At 45.7% G+C, this 19,535-nt stretch overlaps 1 protein-coding gene across 1 annotated transcript in view; it reads left to right on the top strand.

The window, feature by feature from the left end:
- LOC124550602 overlaps positions 1–19,535 on the top strand; it is a 1,053,220-nt gene that overhangs the window by 1,001,686 nt on the left and 31,999 nt on the right. The window contains exons 7-8 of the mRNA XM_047125358.1: positions 169–3,496; positions 6,726–7,352. Of these exons, the coding sequence (XP_046981314.1) occupies positions 169–3,496; positions 6,726–7,352 (3,955 nt within the window). The remainder of the gene's footprint in view (positions 1–168; positions 3,497–6,725; positions 7,353–19,535) is intronic.

Raw genomic sequence — 19,535 nt, forward strand, 5'->3', positions numbered from 1 at the left:
GCGGCTGGTAACTACGAAGTTGCAATTATCAGCTCGTTTGTGAAACTATGTTTACTAAGTACTTTTTGTTTCTAGTATTGTGCACTTTCAGTTGTATGCGTTTACACCATTACACGATACATCTTTCGGGTGGTACAATCAAATTAACGGCAACTGGTGTGCTTGCAGCTACCACTGAACCCGCTGGATTCGAGCCCCCAGAAGACGAGGGCCAGCGTCGGTCGCAGTGGTTCCATCGGCGGACGGCGGCCGCCTTCCCGGCCACGCAGCCTCGTCGGCAAGTCGGAGGCGACGGCGGCGGAGGCCATCTCGGAAGAGCATCGCGACCACGACGACGACCTCGAGATCGAGGTAGCGGCTCCGCGGATCGAGGCGTCCACCGCCACGAGCTCCGAAGACGAGGACGGGGGGCACCACGACAGGTCGCCGGCGTCGGGCCGCAGACACAGCCACAGCGGCGTCGCGCGCAAGAAGAGCTCCTCCACGGAGGACCTGCACTGCGCCACGCCCGACGAAGACGGCCCGGCAGAGGTCGGCAGCAGCAGCGGCGGCTCGGGCGACGACTGGCGGCGGGACGCCAGAGCGCGGCGCTCGCTGCAGTTCCCCGGCAAGGCGGCGCTCGGCTCTCCCCGGCTCGAGCGGCCGGAGCTGCCCGCCTTCAAGTCCGGCTCCGCGCTCAGGGGGCTGGAGGCGCTCGAGAGCGTCTTCCGCAGGGGCGCCACCATCGCCGACTCCGTCAACAGGACACTGGCGGACGGCGGCGCCGGCGGCGACGACGCGCTGGACGTGGACAGCCTGGCGGGCCACCTCAGGCAAGAGCAGCAGCAGATGGCCAGCTCCGAGGAGGAGGGACTCGGCTCCAAGGCCGCCGGCAAGGCGGCCGGCAAGCGGCATTCTTTCGTGACCGTCGAGAAGCTCAAAGAGGTCAGGGGGCGCCTGCGACGGCTCGGATCTCCGCCCTCCGACGAGGCTTCCGCAGACTCCGCCAGATCCGCGGCCATCGCCGAAGAGCGCGACGACGGTATCGTCACGGAGGAGCCGGACAAGCGCGAAGACTGCGGGCCGTCGCCGCGCGTCAGGTCCTTCGTGTACGGCACGGACGCCGCGGCGAGTGGGGCGCGGAAGACAGTGCCGGGAACCGGCAGTCTTGAATCGAGGACCTCGAATCGCTCCAGCAGCAGCAGCGGGAGCCGCTCCGAGGAATGGTACAACCGGCGGAAGTCCTACGGCTTCGAGCAGGTGCACGAACAAGGCAGGGAGGCGCAGCTTTACGGATCCCCCTTCAGAGACAAGAGTAAGGTCGAATCTTCCACGGACAGTGGCATATGCAGGTCGTCCGAAACAGTCACGCCGTGGGGTCGCCTCGTCGGCTCCAGGACCAAAACTGAAGACAGTCACGCCAAAGCTGGAGCGAGTTCACACATCCCCGTGATTCCGCTGAGAGCAAGTCACAGCATAGCCATCAACAAAGCCAGCATTTCGTTAGAGTCTAGTGATACGCAGAGAAACAGTGTGCTGTCGGAAAGGCAGGACGATGATAGCGCTCACCAGAGAGGCCGAACCACTGTCGTCACACTGGGCAGCAAGTGCGAGCAGAGAAATGTTGACTTCAACAACAGGAATTCTGGAGACTCCTCTCTGCACAACGTATCCACCTACGACAACTCAGACGATGAAAAGCCGAATCATCGCCGTTTCTCTGAGCCAGTTACCATCACGATTCCAATCACCCGTGACGATTCTGCTGCTCAGAACGACGCGCTTAGCAACGTGGAGCAGAAGAAACAGTTCTATCGCAAGTTATCAGAAAGACCTTTGTCCAGTTCTGAAGGTAACAAACCTTTCGTTGTAAACATAAAAAAGAAAGAACCCAACGACCTGTCTTCACTTATAGACAAGCGCAATTCTTTCAGTTCCGACAGTACTCAGCCACTGCTGGATCCGACCTCTTGGCGCAAAACCGAAAGCTGGAAAAGCGCGAAACAAGAAGAAGGCGAGATGAAAAGGCATTCTATCGCAGTCGACCCGAGGTACGTTAAAGGAGGTACGAATCACATAATGTCGTTCAGCCATATGTCTCAAAACGACAACTCAGAGCAAGCCTTTACGAGGATTTCTGCCTCCGAATTGGCAAAGAAGTTTGACAGTCTAAGCGTCTCCAGAAAGGAGCAAAGTCAGTCCACTCTCCAAAACGGAGTAAGACAGTTTTCTGCCGGTATAAACGTGTCGTTCGTACAGAACGGTTTCGTGAGGAACGAGGAAGAAGACGAAGAACTTTCTTCCAACCAGATGAACATCAAGAAACAGAAAAAGGTAGAGTTCTGTAAGACAGAAGTGCATTTTGTGGCCGATTCCGGGCGAGTCAATATCGTGGAAACGGATGAAAAACCGCCGCCCACCAACATGTTTCGGAGACGAAAGAGGAATAACACAGCGACAACAAACCTTCAGGCCTCAGACCCCAATAAGAGCAACCTCCCGCAGGTTCGCTTCGGGGATTCTCCTTATGAGAAGAAGCTACTAGGAGGCAACGACAGTTCCGTCTCAGAGGTCACCCACACGATACATGTCGATATAGCTAACGATGCGACAGTTGCCACCACGTCCCCATCTAAAGAAATTTCCCAGTCACACATTCCTGCTAACTTCCAGCACGACGCTGACAAAGAGGATCACATCTTCACGCAGGCCAACGCAACTATATCTGCAATAGTAAAGACTGAAGGTAACGAATCACCTCGTTTTGACAGCGAGAATTCGGATGCCTTCCAGATGCAGGCGTCCACAGATAAGGACAACATGCCCAGGAGCATACTTAAAAACTATAGAAAGCCCCGACCCTTCCTTTTGGGAGAAAACGATGACTTTAAACCGAAGGCTGAGACGGAAGAAGGGAAACAGGAGGAGAAGTGGGGTGTCAGACTTCGTCCCGTTCAGAGCAGTGAACAAGGTTCGACGACGGCAATGTGGAGGTCGCAGGTGTCAGTGAGTACCACCGCCTTTGACGTCCCGCAGCCACAGAGACAGGTCGCTTCGATTTCGAGCGTAGATCACAACTTCCGCGAAAGCGAGAACGAGCTGCAGAGGCAGCTGCGACTGCTGAGACCTGCGCACAAGAAGGCGGACGTCGAAAGCTTCTCCCCGTCCACGCAGGCCGAATCCCGGTCGCGCTCTTCGCCGCCGCTGGCCAGGAGCTTCGGCAGGGAGACGGAAGACAAGGGGATACAGGTGACTGTAGGACCGGCGGCTACCGACGGGGCGCAGCTGTCTTCGTGGACCGTGGCGGAGCGCATAAGACAGGTGGAGGAGATGAGGAAGGTTTCTGGTGAGGTCAAGGGCTTCTCTACCAGGATCAACTTCGGCGCCGGGGAAGCGACTGTCATCGAGCCTGGGTCGTCAGACGAACAGCAGACTGCCGGCCAGAAGTCGGCGGGGAGCGCCTTCGAGAAGACGAGTGCTTCTAAGGCTCCCTGGTCGCCCAGGCAGGAGGCGGAAGGTATGCTCAACAAAGCTGTATAAAAAGCATGCTCTCCTTCACCAATAACCACGCTAATTCGCATGACTATACGTAGACTCACAACCTAAAAATAACACGCGACACGCTTAAATAACACTTCACTCAACGTGATAGCATAATTTCGATACATCGCTCCTAAATACGATTCTGTAAATATTTTCTTGGTGTATGGCTCCTTCAGGGATGTAAAATAATATAGAATCCAATAATTCGCCACTGTTACAGACAGAAGACTACTTCTGGTGTGTCCTTGTGACTATATATGTGCTGCTGGGTCCTACTTCTCTAGTTGACATATGACAGTGGTCGTCTGATCAGTGAATGACGGGAATAAGTACTTTATTGGGGGAACTGCTTGATTGTAAAGCTGGAGAAATGAGAGATCGGAAGTTAGGACGAGCAGTATCGTCCAGCCTCGGTGCGTAGCTTTTATCATGCGATGCATTACTTTACAATACAGGGAACTGGGGCAGACCGGTTCGAATCCGCGCACAGCCTGAACGACTGTTAGACTGCTATACTGGGCAGACTGAGTGTTGTTACTGGCGGTTTTACACACTTGTCTAAACAAACGCTGGGATGTCTCCATTCGCAAACAGTTATATTCCATATACACACAAAATACGATTTATGGAATTCACATACATTTGAAGAATACGACTTTTTCCACCTTTGCACAACTAACATTTGTAGCGACAAGAAGCTGTTGGATTGTCAATCCGCGGATAGGTGTAGACTAGAGTACTATGTCACGGCGGGAAAAAAAAGGTGAAGAAGCTGTGAGAATCTGATTCTATTTTGTGTGTGTGTGTGTGTGTGTGTGTGTGTGTGTGTGTGTGCGCGCGCGCGTGCGCGTGCGTGTGTGCGTGCGTGTGTGTTTGTGAAAGCTGCACTTCAATTAGTAAACTTCTTGAACTCTGTCCTCCCATTTCATGCATCTACAGATCACCTAAGTCGCCAAGATGTCCTGTAGTGGAACAATATGAAAACCCAATAATACATTCAAATCTGTCATGAAACACCCAAACCACCAATCCTAAGGAAAGCTATTTGTAACAGTAACCGAAAGATTGAAATTTATTTTATAAGACACCACAAGGCGGTCTCAAATTCAAAATGGTTTTTGTCCCCGAATGGTTAAATATTCATCTTGTATCGGAACTCGAAATTGAGTCTTTTTTGTCTTTCCTGGGCTCAGAATTCTAACAGGAGAGCGTTTCTTGTAACAGGCGGAGGTCCACGATCGACTGTTGGTCCGCAACGACGGATGAATCTGTTAGGAAGATTGCAATCAGTTCAAACTTCTTTGCACAGAAAATATTTGTTTCGTTATGAGACTTTGCAGGCTGTTATTCCTTACTTCTTTTCTCAAACTTATAGCTGGAAATGTTTTACAGGAAATTCATAAACTGTAAAGGTGTGTAAGCACGGAAAATGTACAACTTGAAATTGTTTGTTGTTTTTATGGCATTTTTTCGTTTTCTTGCCACCTGAGGGCAACTAGTTTATGTTAGTGAATCTCACACTGTTTTCACAGCGAATTGCTGCCCCCATCTCGTCGACTGTTTGCAGTACAAGACATTTTTATTGCCTGATTCGTCGAATAGAAGCCACGCTGTTAGCCTATAAAAAGGGGGCAATCGTTTTGCTGCACTAGGGCTGAAGAGGTTCCGCGAGATTTTCATTGAATTTTCGCAGTTTTTAAAAGAAATTTTTCTCATGCTAAAGACATATCAACAACAGTCGACATATTATGCACTATAGAAAGCTTACTAGAGAACTTCATTACAAAATATTCAGATGTCGTCATAGCATTATGAACACAAAATATTGTATATTTGACAAGACCAGACCTGCTTTGATGACTGGGTAGAAGCGCGCTGTTCAAGAATTCGCTTGCCTCAGACTCAGTTCAGGACTTTTTTCCCTTCCTCGGTCCTTTGTTTCGATTTAGCTCAGTGCGAAATAAGAAAAGACATACGTAAAACAATCTTAAGAATGATACCCTGGAACGGTAGGAATAGAGCAGAGACCAAAATCATATGTCGCGGGGCCGTCCTGTGAAGCATGTTTATAAAAATAATTGCAAAAAAAAGTTATTCCGTCAATATTCGGAAGCTTTGCGACAGATAACACACCTTCATAAAATTGGTGATAGACTACGTTGCATAAACCTTGATTTGAGGACTAGTTTCGATTGGAGTCATATATTTTCTAACAGGTTATAGCAATATTATACACGTAAGTAATCCACTCCCTAGGGGTTTTCTAGAAACAGGGAATAAAGATGAACTTTTATAACGTTTTTGACGATAGTGATCGGGCGTAAGGACAACGTTTATACTGATTTTCGACTTAAAAACGGCTGAGTAATAGATAAACGCACCACTCCCGAGGCCTCATCTCTGTTTTGGGAAAGCGTTTCGAATATGGTTTTCGAATTTCCAGAAAACATGTCGAACTAATCCGCCCTAAAAATTACAGAATCTTACTAGTAGTTGTAGTTAATTAATCCACTACATAAGTAATTGTTTTTTAGAGTAGAAGCTTTCTTAACTTACGTTTTACTAATATGGTTCCTTTACTCTTGGATTTCTATCTAACGCACAATTTCTTTTCTTATCTTCACTGTCATTTACTATTAAAAACAGAAGCAGGTAAGTATCGAAATCCTATAATCAGTATTGATTCTTCAACACTTTTCTGCTGTGGCACCATTCTGTTTGTGCCACTGCTGTATGGACATGGAATTTTGAAATATGTTAACTCAGAAAAATTCTTCGGAAGAACGTTTCCACTTTCTCAATCTCTACCCTTCCACGTGCTTTGTTTTTTTTTTTCGTAGTTTTGTTCTTTCCTTGTGCCTCAAGAGACTACTTGTAAACAGTATCGTAGCCTAATGCCTGTTTTCCGAAACCTGACAAAGAGAGAAAAAAAGTGACAAGCATGGAGACAGTCTCTCAACATGTACAGAAAACAAGTCTGCATGAGGCATTTCGCCACCTCCTCCTACCTACGCTTGTATAACAACACTTAGTTTCGACTCGCTTCCCGCATAGTTGTGTGCGAATAACATAAGCCAGCTCGCTGGCGTATAAAGTGAATTTGGAATGCGCTGAGAATGAACATAATTGCTGGCAAATGCTGTAGCTTGAATGAACAAATGTTGGAAAGTGGAGCAGATTTTTATCGAAATGATCCATTGCAGATGAGAAGGAACAAGGAAGCAGAAACAGAGGGCTCGTGGTACGCATCAGTAAGGCAGACCAGCAAGGAAAGCAGCAGCAGCAGCAACAAGAACAGCAACGACTGCCAAAAAATTTCCCCTCGAAGAGTGACGGGAAGACTGCAGAAGAGCTTAAGAAAACGACCACGACTATCACGATCGATCTCGGCTCGCCCGGAACAGCCGAAGGCGAGAGCAGGCCGGCGGAAACGAAAAGGCCTCCCGTGAAACCGGAGAGGACCCGCCGGAAGCAGCAGACAGAAGTCTTGCAGTCTCCGTCGTTGATAATGAAAACGATACGAAACCCCAGTTGCACCCCGGGCGAGAAGGGCGAAGCCAGCCCGCGCGCCAAGGACGGTGGAGGGGAAAAGACGGAAGAGGAGGCAGTGGCGAGACAGAGGGCGCAGGCGCAGGGCGCGGGCAGCACCCGCAGCCAGCTGGCGGCGCTCAAGGAACTGTACTACAGTGGCGTGGCCAGCGAGGACAGTGCGGACGAGGAGGTGCGCTCCTACATGAGCGCCGGCGGCGACGACTCGGACCGCGCCAGCGAGCTGTCCGGCAGCTGGAGCCGCGTGCGCGCCTTCCGCAACATGAACAAGTACAAGACAGGTACCTACCACTCTCATTACATTCCACAACCCCGCGCCGCGATTTCCTCTCTTGTTACTCAGCGCAGTGACAACGAGGCAAACTCTTCCTTGTCCATACAACTGTTGGCATGTATAGTTTACTCAGAGTTAACCTAGAAGGTTTGTTCTCATGTGGTTTCTGCATAATTTCCATCATTCAGGAGAAATAGCAATAGACGTATGGCTGTTTTTAGTATGTTTAACCCCCAGTCTAGATCTACATACAAAATTGTACTCACGATCTGAGCTATTGGCAGGGGGAGGGGGTGGAGAGACGGTTGGATGTAAGCAGCTCACATTATGACGAATTACACTTGAGATGAATATAATAATTCCAATCCCAAAGAAAGGAGGTGTTGATAGATCTGAAAATTACCGAACTATCAGTTTAATAAGTCACGGCTGCAAAATACTAACGCGAATTCTTTACAGACGAATGGAAAAACTAGTAAAAGCCGACCTCGGGGAAGATTGGTTTGGATTCCGTAGAAATATTGGAACACGTGAGGCAATACTAACCCTACGACTTATCTTAGAAGAAAGATTAAGGAAAGGCAAACCTATGTTTCTAGCATTTGTAGACTTAGAGAAAGCTTTTGACAATGTTGACAGGAATACTCTCTTTCAGATTCTGAAGGTGGTAGGGGTAAAACACACGGAGCGAAAGGCTATTTACAATTTGTACAGAAACTAGAGGGCTATTATAAGAGTCGAGGGACATGAAAGGGAAGCAGTGGTTGGGAAGCTAGTGAGACAGGGTTGTAGCCTTTCCCCGATGTTATTCAGTCTGTATATTGAGCAAGCAGTGAAGGCAACAAAAGAAAAATTCGGGGTAGTTAGAAGAAATAAAAACTTTGAGGTTTGCCGATGACATTGTAATTCTGTCAGAGACAGCAAAGGACTTGGAAGAGCAGTTGAACGGAATGGATAGCGTCTTCAAGGGAGGATATAAGATGAACATCAACAAAAGCAAAACGAGGATAATGGAATGTAGTCGAATTAAGTCGGGTGATGCCGAGGGGATTAGATTAGGAAATGAGACACTTAAAGTAGTAAAGTAGTTTTGCTATTTAGAGAAGATATAAAATGTAGACTGGCAATGGCAAGGAAAGCGTTTCCGAAAAAGAGAAATTTGTTAACATCGAGTATAGATTTAAGTGTCAGGAAGTCATGTCTGAAAGTATTTGTATGGAATGTAGCCATGTATGGAAGTGAAACATGGACGATAAATAGTTTGGACAAGAAGAGAATAGAAGCTTTCGAAATGTGGTGCTACAGAAGAATGCTGAAGATTAGATGGGTAGATCACATAACTAATGAGGAGGTATTGAATAGGATTGGGGAGATGAGAAGTTTGTAGCACAACTTGACTAGAAGAAGGGATCGGTTGGTAGGACATGTTCTGAGGCATCAATGGATCACCAATTTAGTATTGGAGGGCAGCGTGGAGGGTAAAAATCGTAGAGGGAGACCAAGAGATGAATACACTAAGCAGATTCAGAAGGATGTAGATTGCAGTAGGTACTGGGAGATGTAAAAGCTTGCACAGGATAGAGTAGCATCGAGAGCTGCATCAAACCAGTCTCAGCACTGAAGACCACAACAACAACAACACTTGAGATCACGACAAATGTTTCCGCTTACTCTTGCTGTTATTCAGTATCCATTACGTGGTCCGGATCTCTTCAAACTGATACAAAACTGATCCGTCTGCCTGTATCTCGACATCTGGCAGAAAATCCAAAAAGATCCTGGTCGTACACCAGTGGCAAGACACAATCTGTACCTAGACACTACTAAAGACAGCATCACTAAAGTCGAGTTACTAAACAGTTTCCCGAAATTCTTTCACCAGAGTAGACGAGTACAAGTACATACCTTTCATGTAACGAAGCAGCTTAATTGACTTAATAAAGGCAAGGCCTCCAGTCCAGTTTGATTCCTTTCAAAGTATGTTAATACAATAATGGAGAGCAGTATGTCGTCCTGAATGGGGTGACTTCAACAGGAACAAGCGTAACTTCAGATGTGCCCCAGGGCAGCGTAATAGGTCCGCTGCTTTTTACGATTTACATAAACGATCTGGTTGATGGTATTGACAGCGGCATTAGACTATTTGCCGATGATGCTGTAGTCTACATAAAAGTAGTAGCCTATCACACAAAAGTTGTGAACAAATCAATGAGGATTTGCAGAAAATAAATGCGTGGCGTAATGACTAGCAGTTATCTCTCAATATTAGTAAGTGTAACCTACTGCGTATAACAAGGCGAAAATCCCCATTAATGTACGAGTACAAAATAAATGCCCAGTCTTTGGAAGCGGCAACATCCGTCAAGTATCTGGGTGTGACTATTCGAAATGATCTCAAATAGAATGATCAGATTACACAAGTAACGGGCAAGGCGAGCTCTTGATTGTGGTTTATTGGTAGAATCCTGTAGCGATACAGTCCTTCAACAAAGGAAATTGCTTACAATACTTTAGTTCGTCCAGTCTTGGAGTATTGTTCGTCTGTATGGGACCCTTACCAGTGGGGTCTCATAGAAGAGATTGAAAAGGTTCAAAGAAGAGCGGCAAGATTCGTGACTGGTACATTTAGCCATCGGGAGAGCGTTACAAATCTCATAGAAAGTTTGAAGTGTGATACACTTGCAGATAGACGACACGCTAAACGGAAGGGCCTGCTCACTAAATCCCGAAATCCGATCTTCGCCGAGGATGTAGAGCATATATTATTACTACCAACTTTCAAATCGCGCAATGATCACCATTCAAAGACAAGGGAAATTAGAGCTCGTACTAAGGACGTTCAGACAGTCGTTTTTCTCTCGTGCGATCCGCGAGTGGAACAGAGGGGGGGGGGGGGGGGGGGGGGGGAATATGACTTTGGCGCGAATTGTGCCCTCTGCCACACACCGCTTGGTGGCTAGTGAGGTACTCATGTAGATGTAGAACTCCATATGTAGCAGTATCTGAAGATTGGAAACTTGCAAAAGTCACACCAATATTCGAGAAAGGAAATAGGAGTGATCTTCTGAATTACAGACCCATACCACTCACGTCGTTTTGCAATAGGATTTTGGAACATATATTGCGTTCGAACATTGTGAATTACCTCGAACAAAACGATTTATCACGAAATAGTCAGCACGGATTCAGAAAATATCGTTCTTGTGAAACAAAGCTAGCTCTTTATTCTCACGTGGTAATCAGTGCTATCGACGGAGAATCTAAGATTGATTCCATATTTCTAGATTTCCAAAAGGCTTTTGATACCGTTCCTCGTTAGCGGCTTAAAATCAAATTGCGTACGTATAGAGTATCGCTTCATTTGTGCGCCTGAATTTGTGAGTTCCTGTCAGAAAGGTCGCAGTCCGTAGTAACTGACGGGAAATCATCGAGAAAATATCGGGCGTTCCCCAAGGAAGTGTTACAGTCCCTTTGTTGTTCTTAATCTATATTACGATTTAGGAGGTAATCCGAGCAGCCCTATTAGTAGTCGAAGGTGATGCTATCATTTACTGTGTAGTACAGTCATCGGAAGATCAAAATCAATTGCAAAATGACTTAGACACGATATCCGTATGGTGCGATAAATGACAACTGTCTCTGAATAAGGAAAACTGTAAGATCATGCACATGTGTACTTAAAAAAAAATCTGTGAAATTTCTGTTACACGGTAAATCACTCAAATCTAGAGGTGTCAGTTCAACTTAATACCTAGGAATTGCAATTACGAAGAACTTAATTCAAACAATCACATAGTTAACGTTGTGGGGAAGGCAAACCAAAGACTGCGCTATACTGATGGAAATAAGTTGATAAAGGAGGAGGAGCGTAAGATCTGCGCCCTTCAGATGCAGTTCCAAAACGCAAATCAGGAACTAGATAGGATGAGCAGGGTGAAAGGGACCGGAGATAAGATGTAGGTGGTGACCTTGAAAGGATAGTTACTCAAACTGGTGGCACAAATGTGTACTTCGTGCAAATATTTCTGCGTCATTATCGGCCTCGTCTTAATGTTGCTGTTACGCGTGTTAACATGGAGCTGGAGACGACACTGATGGCAGAGAGCATGGCTCACATTGCCGTGGTGCCAATTGAGTCTACCAGTAGATCGGATTTCACTAACCATGGCGTGCACCTCAGTATGTATGGTAAGGGGAGGCTGGTAAAGCTTATAGGTGAGAGTGTAGTGGGCGGTGGTGGGATGACTCATGGAAAAATTCCTGTAGTAGTTGGTGTTAGAGCTGCAAGTTTTTTTTTTTTTTTTTTAGATTGAAGTCCCCTGATAGGTATCCCTACTTAAAAAGAGTCTCTCTAACAAAGGAATCACCTTCAAAGGAGATCAAGTATCCACGTAGTGAAGGAATTAGCTTATTTCATCTAACTATACTGAAGAGCCAAAGAAACTGATACAGGTGCCTAATATCGTTTTGGGCCGCCGTGAGCACGAAGAAGTGCCGCATCACGACGTGGCATAGACTCGACTAATGTCTGATCTAGGGCTGGAGGAAACTGACACCATGAATCCTGCAGAGCTGTCCATAAATCCGTAATAGTACGAGAAGGTGGAGATCTCTCCTGAACAGCACGTTGCAAGGCATCCCAGATATGCTCAATAATGTTCATGTCTGGGGAGTTTGGTGGCCAGCGGAAGTGTTTAAACTCAGAAGTGTGTTCCTGGAGCCACTCTGTAGCAATTCTGGACGTGTGGGATGTCGCACTGACCTGGTGGAATTGCCCAAGACCGTCGGAATTGCGAGCTAACATCCCAAAGATGTTCGGGCCCACATGCGGTTCCTCTTCGTCGAAATGTCTTGGCTCAAACTAGTCTAGCGGTTGAACCGCACGTGTCTCATTACACGCCCTAAATTAGACACTTCTGACCCTTTCGGTAAATTGTCTGGATGATGTCAAATTTACGAAATACAAAGTTAATATAACATATAATGACAGTAATAATAATATCGGGAACTAAATTAACGACCCATAAATGATGCAGGCCACACAGTTGCGATTTGGTTAGAGTAATGTATATTCGGAAAGCAAACAAATAGCGAAAGTGGTCGTATTTAGAATTACTGTTACACTCGAGTGCATATCCATTTGACACAGTTCGATCATTCACAATCTCATCGCGAATTAAAAGTCCATTACTCCACCTCGTTAACTACTCGAAAAGTTAAACGAGTTCACACCAGGCGCGCGGCTGCTCACCGCTCAGAGGCTAAGTCCTGCTATACCACACAACGCGAAATTTTCTAAATCGTTTCACTCCCTAGCTACAAAAGGACCGACCGTCCGCTTTCGCGTCTCTACCAGCACTGTACCCTTTGGTGTCTAGACCAGTCCTGTCCTGTCCGCTTTCGCGTCTGCACCAGCACCGTCCCTTTGGCCGTCCCGGCCGCGTTTCCCGTGCGCCGAATATCCTCGCTCGACTGACTAGTGCAGATTCCTTTCCTGAAGCCGTCCATCTGATTATCTACAGCTTATTCTACATTATTTTACATTTTAACATATATAAATAATTAAAGCTTGGCCACTTTCACGTTCTAAATAAAGTAACAATAATATCCATTACATAACAAACGTTAAATTCTTTTACATAAAACCAATATAATTTCCTTCTTATCTTTGAATGGCACGGCCAGTAACCTTGCACCAGCGTGCTTTCTGCTAAATATTTAAAGAACAAAAGTAACTATTATACACTAAACTTTACAACAAATATTCTATTACCTAATGATTCAATAAGGTGTCGTGCTGTCATCATTAAATGTGTTTTGTGTGGAGGAAATGATAATCTGATGCTTAACTGAAAATACTGACAATTTAAATTTCTATATCTTTTAAACAAATAAAGCTACAAAGTTGATATTTACAACATTTGTCATTTTAAGGAAGCGCATCTATTTGAAATGTCGATCGTTAAGATCGACTAACGAGTTCAGATTTATGCGTTCAGGTCTTTGTTGCAAAATTTGCTAATTTCACTTTAACAGTAAATCCTAAACTTTTATAGATATGATCAATATTCAAGTTTTATTGGGATCACCATGAAAATTTATGAAGGATGGTAGATCAAAATTATTATCTTCATTCTGTGAATTACTACAGAATTAAATAGTTTTCATAAATGTTTCCCTTTATGACAGAGCTTAGGTCCGCCATATTTAACACTGCTACGTCTCCCTGGCCACAAAGGTCTTCTATGGGGGTTTCCCTATGACGTTGGATCTCGTTTGTCTCACTCGCACATTACAGCGCCTAGGCCTCATTCAGCACAATAGACGCCTGTGAATTTCCCCATCCCGCGGCGAATCTGCGCTGTTTGTGGCACACGGTCCTGGACAACAGTGTTCGTTTCACAGTTCCTAAAGGCTAACTCTTTCGGCCATATATTAAAATGAGAGCGAAATGCTTGTTAACTCTCAGAATGCACAATGGACTTGAATGGATGCAGGTGATCAGACAGGATGCTTACGTACGTGTCACCTGTCAGAGTTATACCTAGACGTATCAGGGGTCCCATAACACTCCGACTGCACGCATCCCACACCATTACAGAGCCTCCACCGTCTTGAACAGTCCCCTGCTGACATGCAGGGTCCATGGATTCATGAGGTTGTCCCCACACCCGTACACATCCATCCACTCGATACAATTTGAAACGAGACTCGTCTGACCACGAAACATGTTTCCAGTCATCAATAGTCCAATGTCGATGTTGACGGGTCCTGGCGAGACGTAAAGCATTGTGTCGTGCAGTTCAAATGGTTCAAATGGCTCTGAGCACTATGGGACTCAACATCTTTGGTCATAAGTCCCCTAGAACTTAGAACTACTTAAACCTAACTAACCTAAGGACATCACACACACCCATGCCCAAGGCAGGATTCGAACCTGCGACCGTAGCAGTCCCGCGGTTCCGGACTGTAGCGCCAGAACCGCTAGTGTCGTGCAGTCATCAAGGGTGCACGAATGGGTTTTCGGCCCAAAAGCCCTTATCGATGATGTTTCTTTGAATGGTTCACACGCTAACATTTGTTGATGGCCCAGCATTGAAATCTGCAGCAATTTGCGGAAGGGTCGCACTTCTGTCACGTTGAACGATTCTCTTCAGTCTTCGTTGGTCCCTTCCTTGCAGGATCTTTTTGCAGCCGCAGCGATGTCGGAGATTTGATGTTTTAGCGGATTCCTGATATTCACGGTACACTCGTGAAATGGTCATACGGAAAAATCCCCACTTCATCGCTACCTCGGAGATACTGTCTCCCGTCGCTCGTGCGCCGACTATAACACCACGTTCAAAGTCACTTAAATCTTGATAACCTGTCATTGTATCAGCATTAAACGATCTAACAAGTGCGATAGACACTTGTCACCTTATATAGGCGTTGCCGACCGCAGCGCCGTATTTACCTGGTTAAATATATCTGTATTTGAATAGGCATGCCTATACCAGTTTCTTTAGCGCTGCAGTGTATAAGAGGTATTAGAGATAAAGTTAGTGAACTGCGTATAGATGTTGCCTCTGAAATTACTGGTATATCGGAGCACCACTTAAATACACTCCTGGGAATTGAAAAAAAAACACATTGACACCGGTGTGTCAGACCCACCATACTTGCTCCGGACACTGCGAGAGGGCTGTACAAGCAATGATCACACGCACGGCACAGCGGACACACCAGGAACCGCGGTGTTGGCCGTCGAATGGCGCTAGCTGCGCAGCATTTGTGCACCGCCGCCGTCAGTGTCAGCCAGTTTGCCGTGGCATACGGAGCTCCATCGCAGTCTTTAACACTGGTAGCATGCCGCGACAGCGTGGACGTGAACCGTATGTGCAGTTGACGGACTTTGAGCGAGGGCGTATAGTGGGCATGCGGGAGGCCGGGTGGACGTACCGCCGAATTGCTCAACACGTGGGGCGTGAGGTCTCCACAGTACATCGATGTTGTCGCCAGTGGTCGGCGGAAGGTGCACGTGCCCGTCGACCTGGGACCGGACCGCAGCGACGCACGGATGCACGCCAAGACCGTAGGATCCTACGCAGTGCCGTAGGGGACCGCACCGCCACTTCCCAGCAAATTAGGGACACTGTTGCTCCTGGGGTATCGGCGAGGACCATTCGCAACCGTCTCCATGAAGCTGGGCTACGGTCCCGCACACCGTTAGGCCGTCTTCCGCTCACGCCCCAACATCGTGCAGCCCGCCTCCAGTGGTGTCGCGACAGGCGTGAATGGAGGGACGAATGGAGACGTGTCGTCTTCAGCGATGAGAGTCGCTTCTGCCTTGGTGCCAATGATGGTCGTATGCGTGTTTGGCGCCGTGCAGGTGAGCGCCACAATCAGGACTGCATACGACCGAGGCACACAGGGCCAACACCCGGCATCATGGTGTGGGGAGCGATCTCCTACACTGGCCGTACACCACTGGTGATCGTCGAGGGGACACTGAATAGTGCACGGTACATCCAAACCGTCATCGAACCCATCGTTCTACCATTCCTAGACCGGCAAGGGAACTTGCTGTTCCAACAGGACAATGCACGTCCGCATGTATCCCGTGCCACCCAACGTGCTCTAGAAGGTGTAAGTCAACTACCCTGGCCAGCAAGATCTCCGGATCTGTCCCCCATTGAGCATGTTTGGGACTGGATGAAGCGTCGTCTCACGCGGTCTGCACGTCCAGCACGAACGCTGGTCCAACTGAGGCGCCAGGTGGAAATGGCATGGCATGCCGTTCCACAGGACTACATCCAGCATCTCTACGATCGTCTCCATGGGAGAATAGCAGCCTGCATTGCTGCGAAAGGTGGATATACACTGTACTAGTGCCGACATTGTGCATGCTCTGTTGCCTGTGTCTATGTGCCTGTGGTTCTGTCAGTGTGATCATGTGATGTATCTGACCCCAGGAATGTGTCAATAAAGTTTCCCCTTCCTGGGACAATGAATTCACTGTGTTCTTATTTCAATTTCCAGGAGTGTAATTTGAGAATTCAGAGACTTTCTTCACCAGGATATAGATTAGCTGGCTGGTTTTCATGGTGTTTCAGTGTGGGAGAGTGGTGATGTGCGTAAAAAACAGCATTCAATTTGAGTCTAATGACGTGTCATGGCACTGTACTGAACAATTATTTGAATACTGAGTGGGTACAGTTGAATTTCGCAAAACTAAACTTCTAACTGTTGTTATTTATAGGTTCCCTAATTCTGACTTCAGATCATTTCTGCTCAAGCTAGAAGGGTTCTTGGTTCAGTTTATAGGAAGTACCAAAATTTGGTTGTATGTGGTGACTTCAGTATTAATTTTGTATGTTATTGTGCAAGAAAAAGGATGCTGGAAGATCTCCTAAACTCATATGATCTGATGCAGCTTGTGTTTTTCCCAACCAGGGTGTACGGGAACAGTAGTACAGCCATAGACAAAATTTTTATTCATTCTTCATTACTAGATGGGCATTCTGTTAGTTAAAGTGTGAATGGCCTTTCAGACAATGATGCAAAAATTTTAACACTAAAATGTTTTTATACTCAAACAAATGTTATATATAATTACAAATTATGGAGAGGAGCTAATCTAACGACAATAGAGTTTTTTAAACCTCGTTAAGGGACAAGAGTGGCAGGATGTTTATAGTGCCGATAGCATAGATGACAAACACAATGCTTTCCTTAATACATTTCTTGTTTTCTTAGAAATATGCTTTCCGTTAGAACATTCTAAACAGGGCACTAGCAGTAAAAGGCCAACCTAGGTCGCTGAGTAGTGGGATAAGAATATCATGCAGAACAAAGTGGGAATTATATCAAAATGTAAGAAGTACTCAAAATCGAGCTACAGTAGCCCGTTACAAACAGTATTACAAGGTGTTTAAAAATGTTATTACGAAGGCAAAAAGTATATGGTACACAAATAGAATAGCTAATTCACAGAAAAACTTAAAACCATATGGTCAATCGTGAAGGAAGTGTCTGACGAGCAGCACAAGGTCGACGACATATAGTCATACGTAGTAAAAATGTTTCTGTTACTGATAAATCAGATATATGTGCAGTATTTAACAATCATTTTCTGAGCATTGCTATAATGTGCGGTCTGAGTGGGGCATGGTTAAATAGGAGGAGCCCAAGGAATTAGTTCTGGAGTCACTCTTGTTCCTGATTTATATAAATGATAGGCTCTCTAGTATTACAGGTGATTATAAAATATTTCTGTTTGCTGATGGCACTAGCTTGGGGATGTTGTATGCAACGTTGGCACTGTTTTGAATAGTACAGTTCAAGATTTAAGTTCATGGCTTGTAGAAAATAAACTAACGCTAAATCACAGTAAGACTCAGTTTTACAGTTTCTGACACACAATTCAACAAAACCCGACGTTTCAATTTCACAGAATTGGCATATGATTTGTGAAACTGAACAGTTCAAATTTCTAGATGTTCAGATAGCTAGCAAATGGCCGTGGAAAGTCCACGTTCAGGATCTTGTTCAAAGATTTAATGCTGCCATTTTTACTATTCAAACAGTATCTGAAGTAAGTGATAGTTCGACCCGAAAAGTAGTCTACTTTGCTCATTTTCATTCGCTTATGACCAATGTTATTATATTTTGGGGTAACTCTTCCTACTCTCCGAGGATATTTTTGGCTCAGAAACGGGCGGTTAGAGCAGTAAGTGGTGTAAGTTCGCGAACCTCTTGTAGACCCCTGTTCAGTAGTCTGGGTATTCTGACATTGGCTTCTCAATATACATGTTCCTTACTGTCGTTTCTTGTTAACAATATCAGCTTATTCCCAAGAATTAGCAGCTTTCATTCAGTTAATACCAGGGAAAAATCCAATCCGCATTTGGAGCGCACTTCCTTGACTCTTGTGCAGAAAGGCGTGCAGTATATTGCTGCATCCACTTTCAATAAGCTACCACAAGAATTCAAAAATCTTAGCAGTAATCCATGCGGTTTCAAAACTAAACTGAAGAGTTTCCTTATGGACCACTGTTTCTATTCTGTCGATGAGTTCCTTGAAAAATTAAGCTGATCACTGTGTTATATTGTTGATTGCGTTTACTTAAACTTATGGCTTGTTCGTTTTTTTTATTTTTTTATTCGTAAACATTTTATTTTACCTGTTATTACTTTTATGTTGTAATTTCATGTGCTGATACATTCTATGGCCTTGGACATTTGCTCCTCAATTTGAACCTACGGAACTAGACATGTAAAATAAAATAATAAAAAAAAACACTTAGAGGACGCAACAGATCTACTAAAGAGACTGCGTACATTACGTTTGTTTGTTGCTCTGATGGAGCAGTACTGTACGGTGTGGTATCCTTACCAGACTGGGTTGATGGAGGATACGAAAACGTGCAAAGAAATAAGGGAACTGTGTCACGGGCATGATAAGCGAGTTGGAGTAGCAGTCAGTAAAACAAATACGTTTTTCGTTGCGGCGAGATCTTTTCACGAAATTTCCATCACCAACTTGCTCCTCTCATGCGAAAATGTTTTATTGAAACTAACCTACGTAGGTAGAAATGATCATCGAAATAAAATTACAGAAATCAGAGCTCGTAGAGATATAACAGTGCATTTTTCTCACGCGCTGTTAGATAGTAGTACGATAGAGAAGGAATATGAAGGAGATTCGGAGAACCTTCTGTCACACACTTAATTGTGAACTGCAGAGCAGTCATGTAGATGTAGATATGGCGAGACAGGATTCGAATTCGGTTTGCGGAGATAATTTTTTTCTAGGGTAGAGAGGGGAAAGGGACAATCGCCCTCCCCCTCTCCGCTGGATGCCGCCATGTCTTCGTTTACACCTAAATATGTACTCTGCATGCCACATTATTATGTAGCACTACTACCAGTTTCCTCTTTCATGTTCAAGCGACAAATAGTGTGCGTGAAGAACGAGTGTTGGTAAACCTTCGTGCAGCCAGATGGAGTCGCGATGAGGAGGCCTTTGTCCCCTGTTACTGGCAAATTTTTATGGAACTGGGGTCAGCGGCACTGAAACCTGCATGCCTCTTTAGATACATAGACGATTATTTTCTTATTTGGCATCATGGAATTGCTAATTTAAACAGCTCCTTAGAACACCTGAATTCAGTCCACACGAATATTCGCTTCACTATGGAAGTGGATC

This window comes from Schistocerca americana, chromosome 1 (assembly GCF_021461395.2).
Source record: "Schistocerca americana isolate TAMUIC-IGC-003095 chromosome 1, iqSchAmer2.1, whole genome shotgun sequence".
NCBI lineage: Eukaryota > Metazoa > Arthropoda > Insecta > Orthoptera > Acrididae > Schistocerca > Schistocerca americana.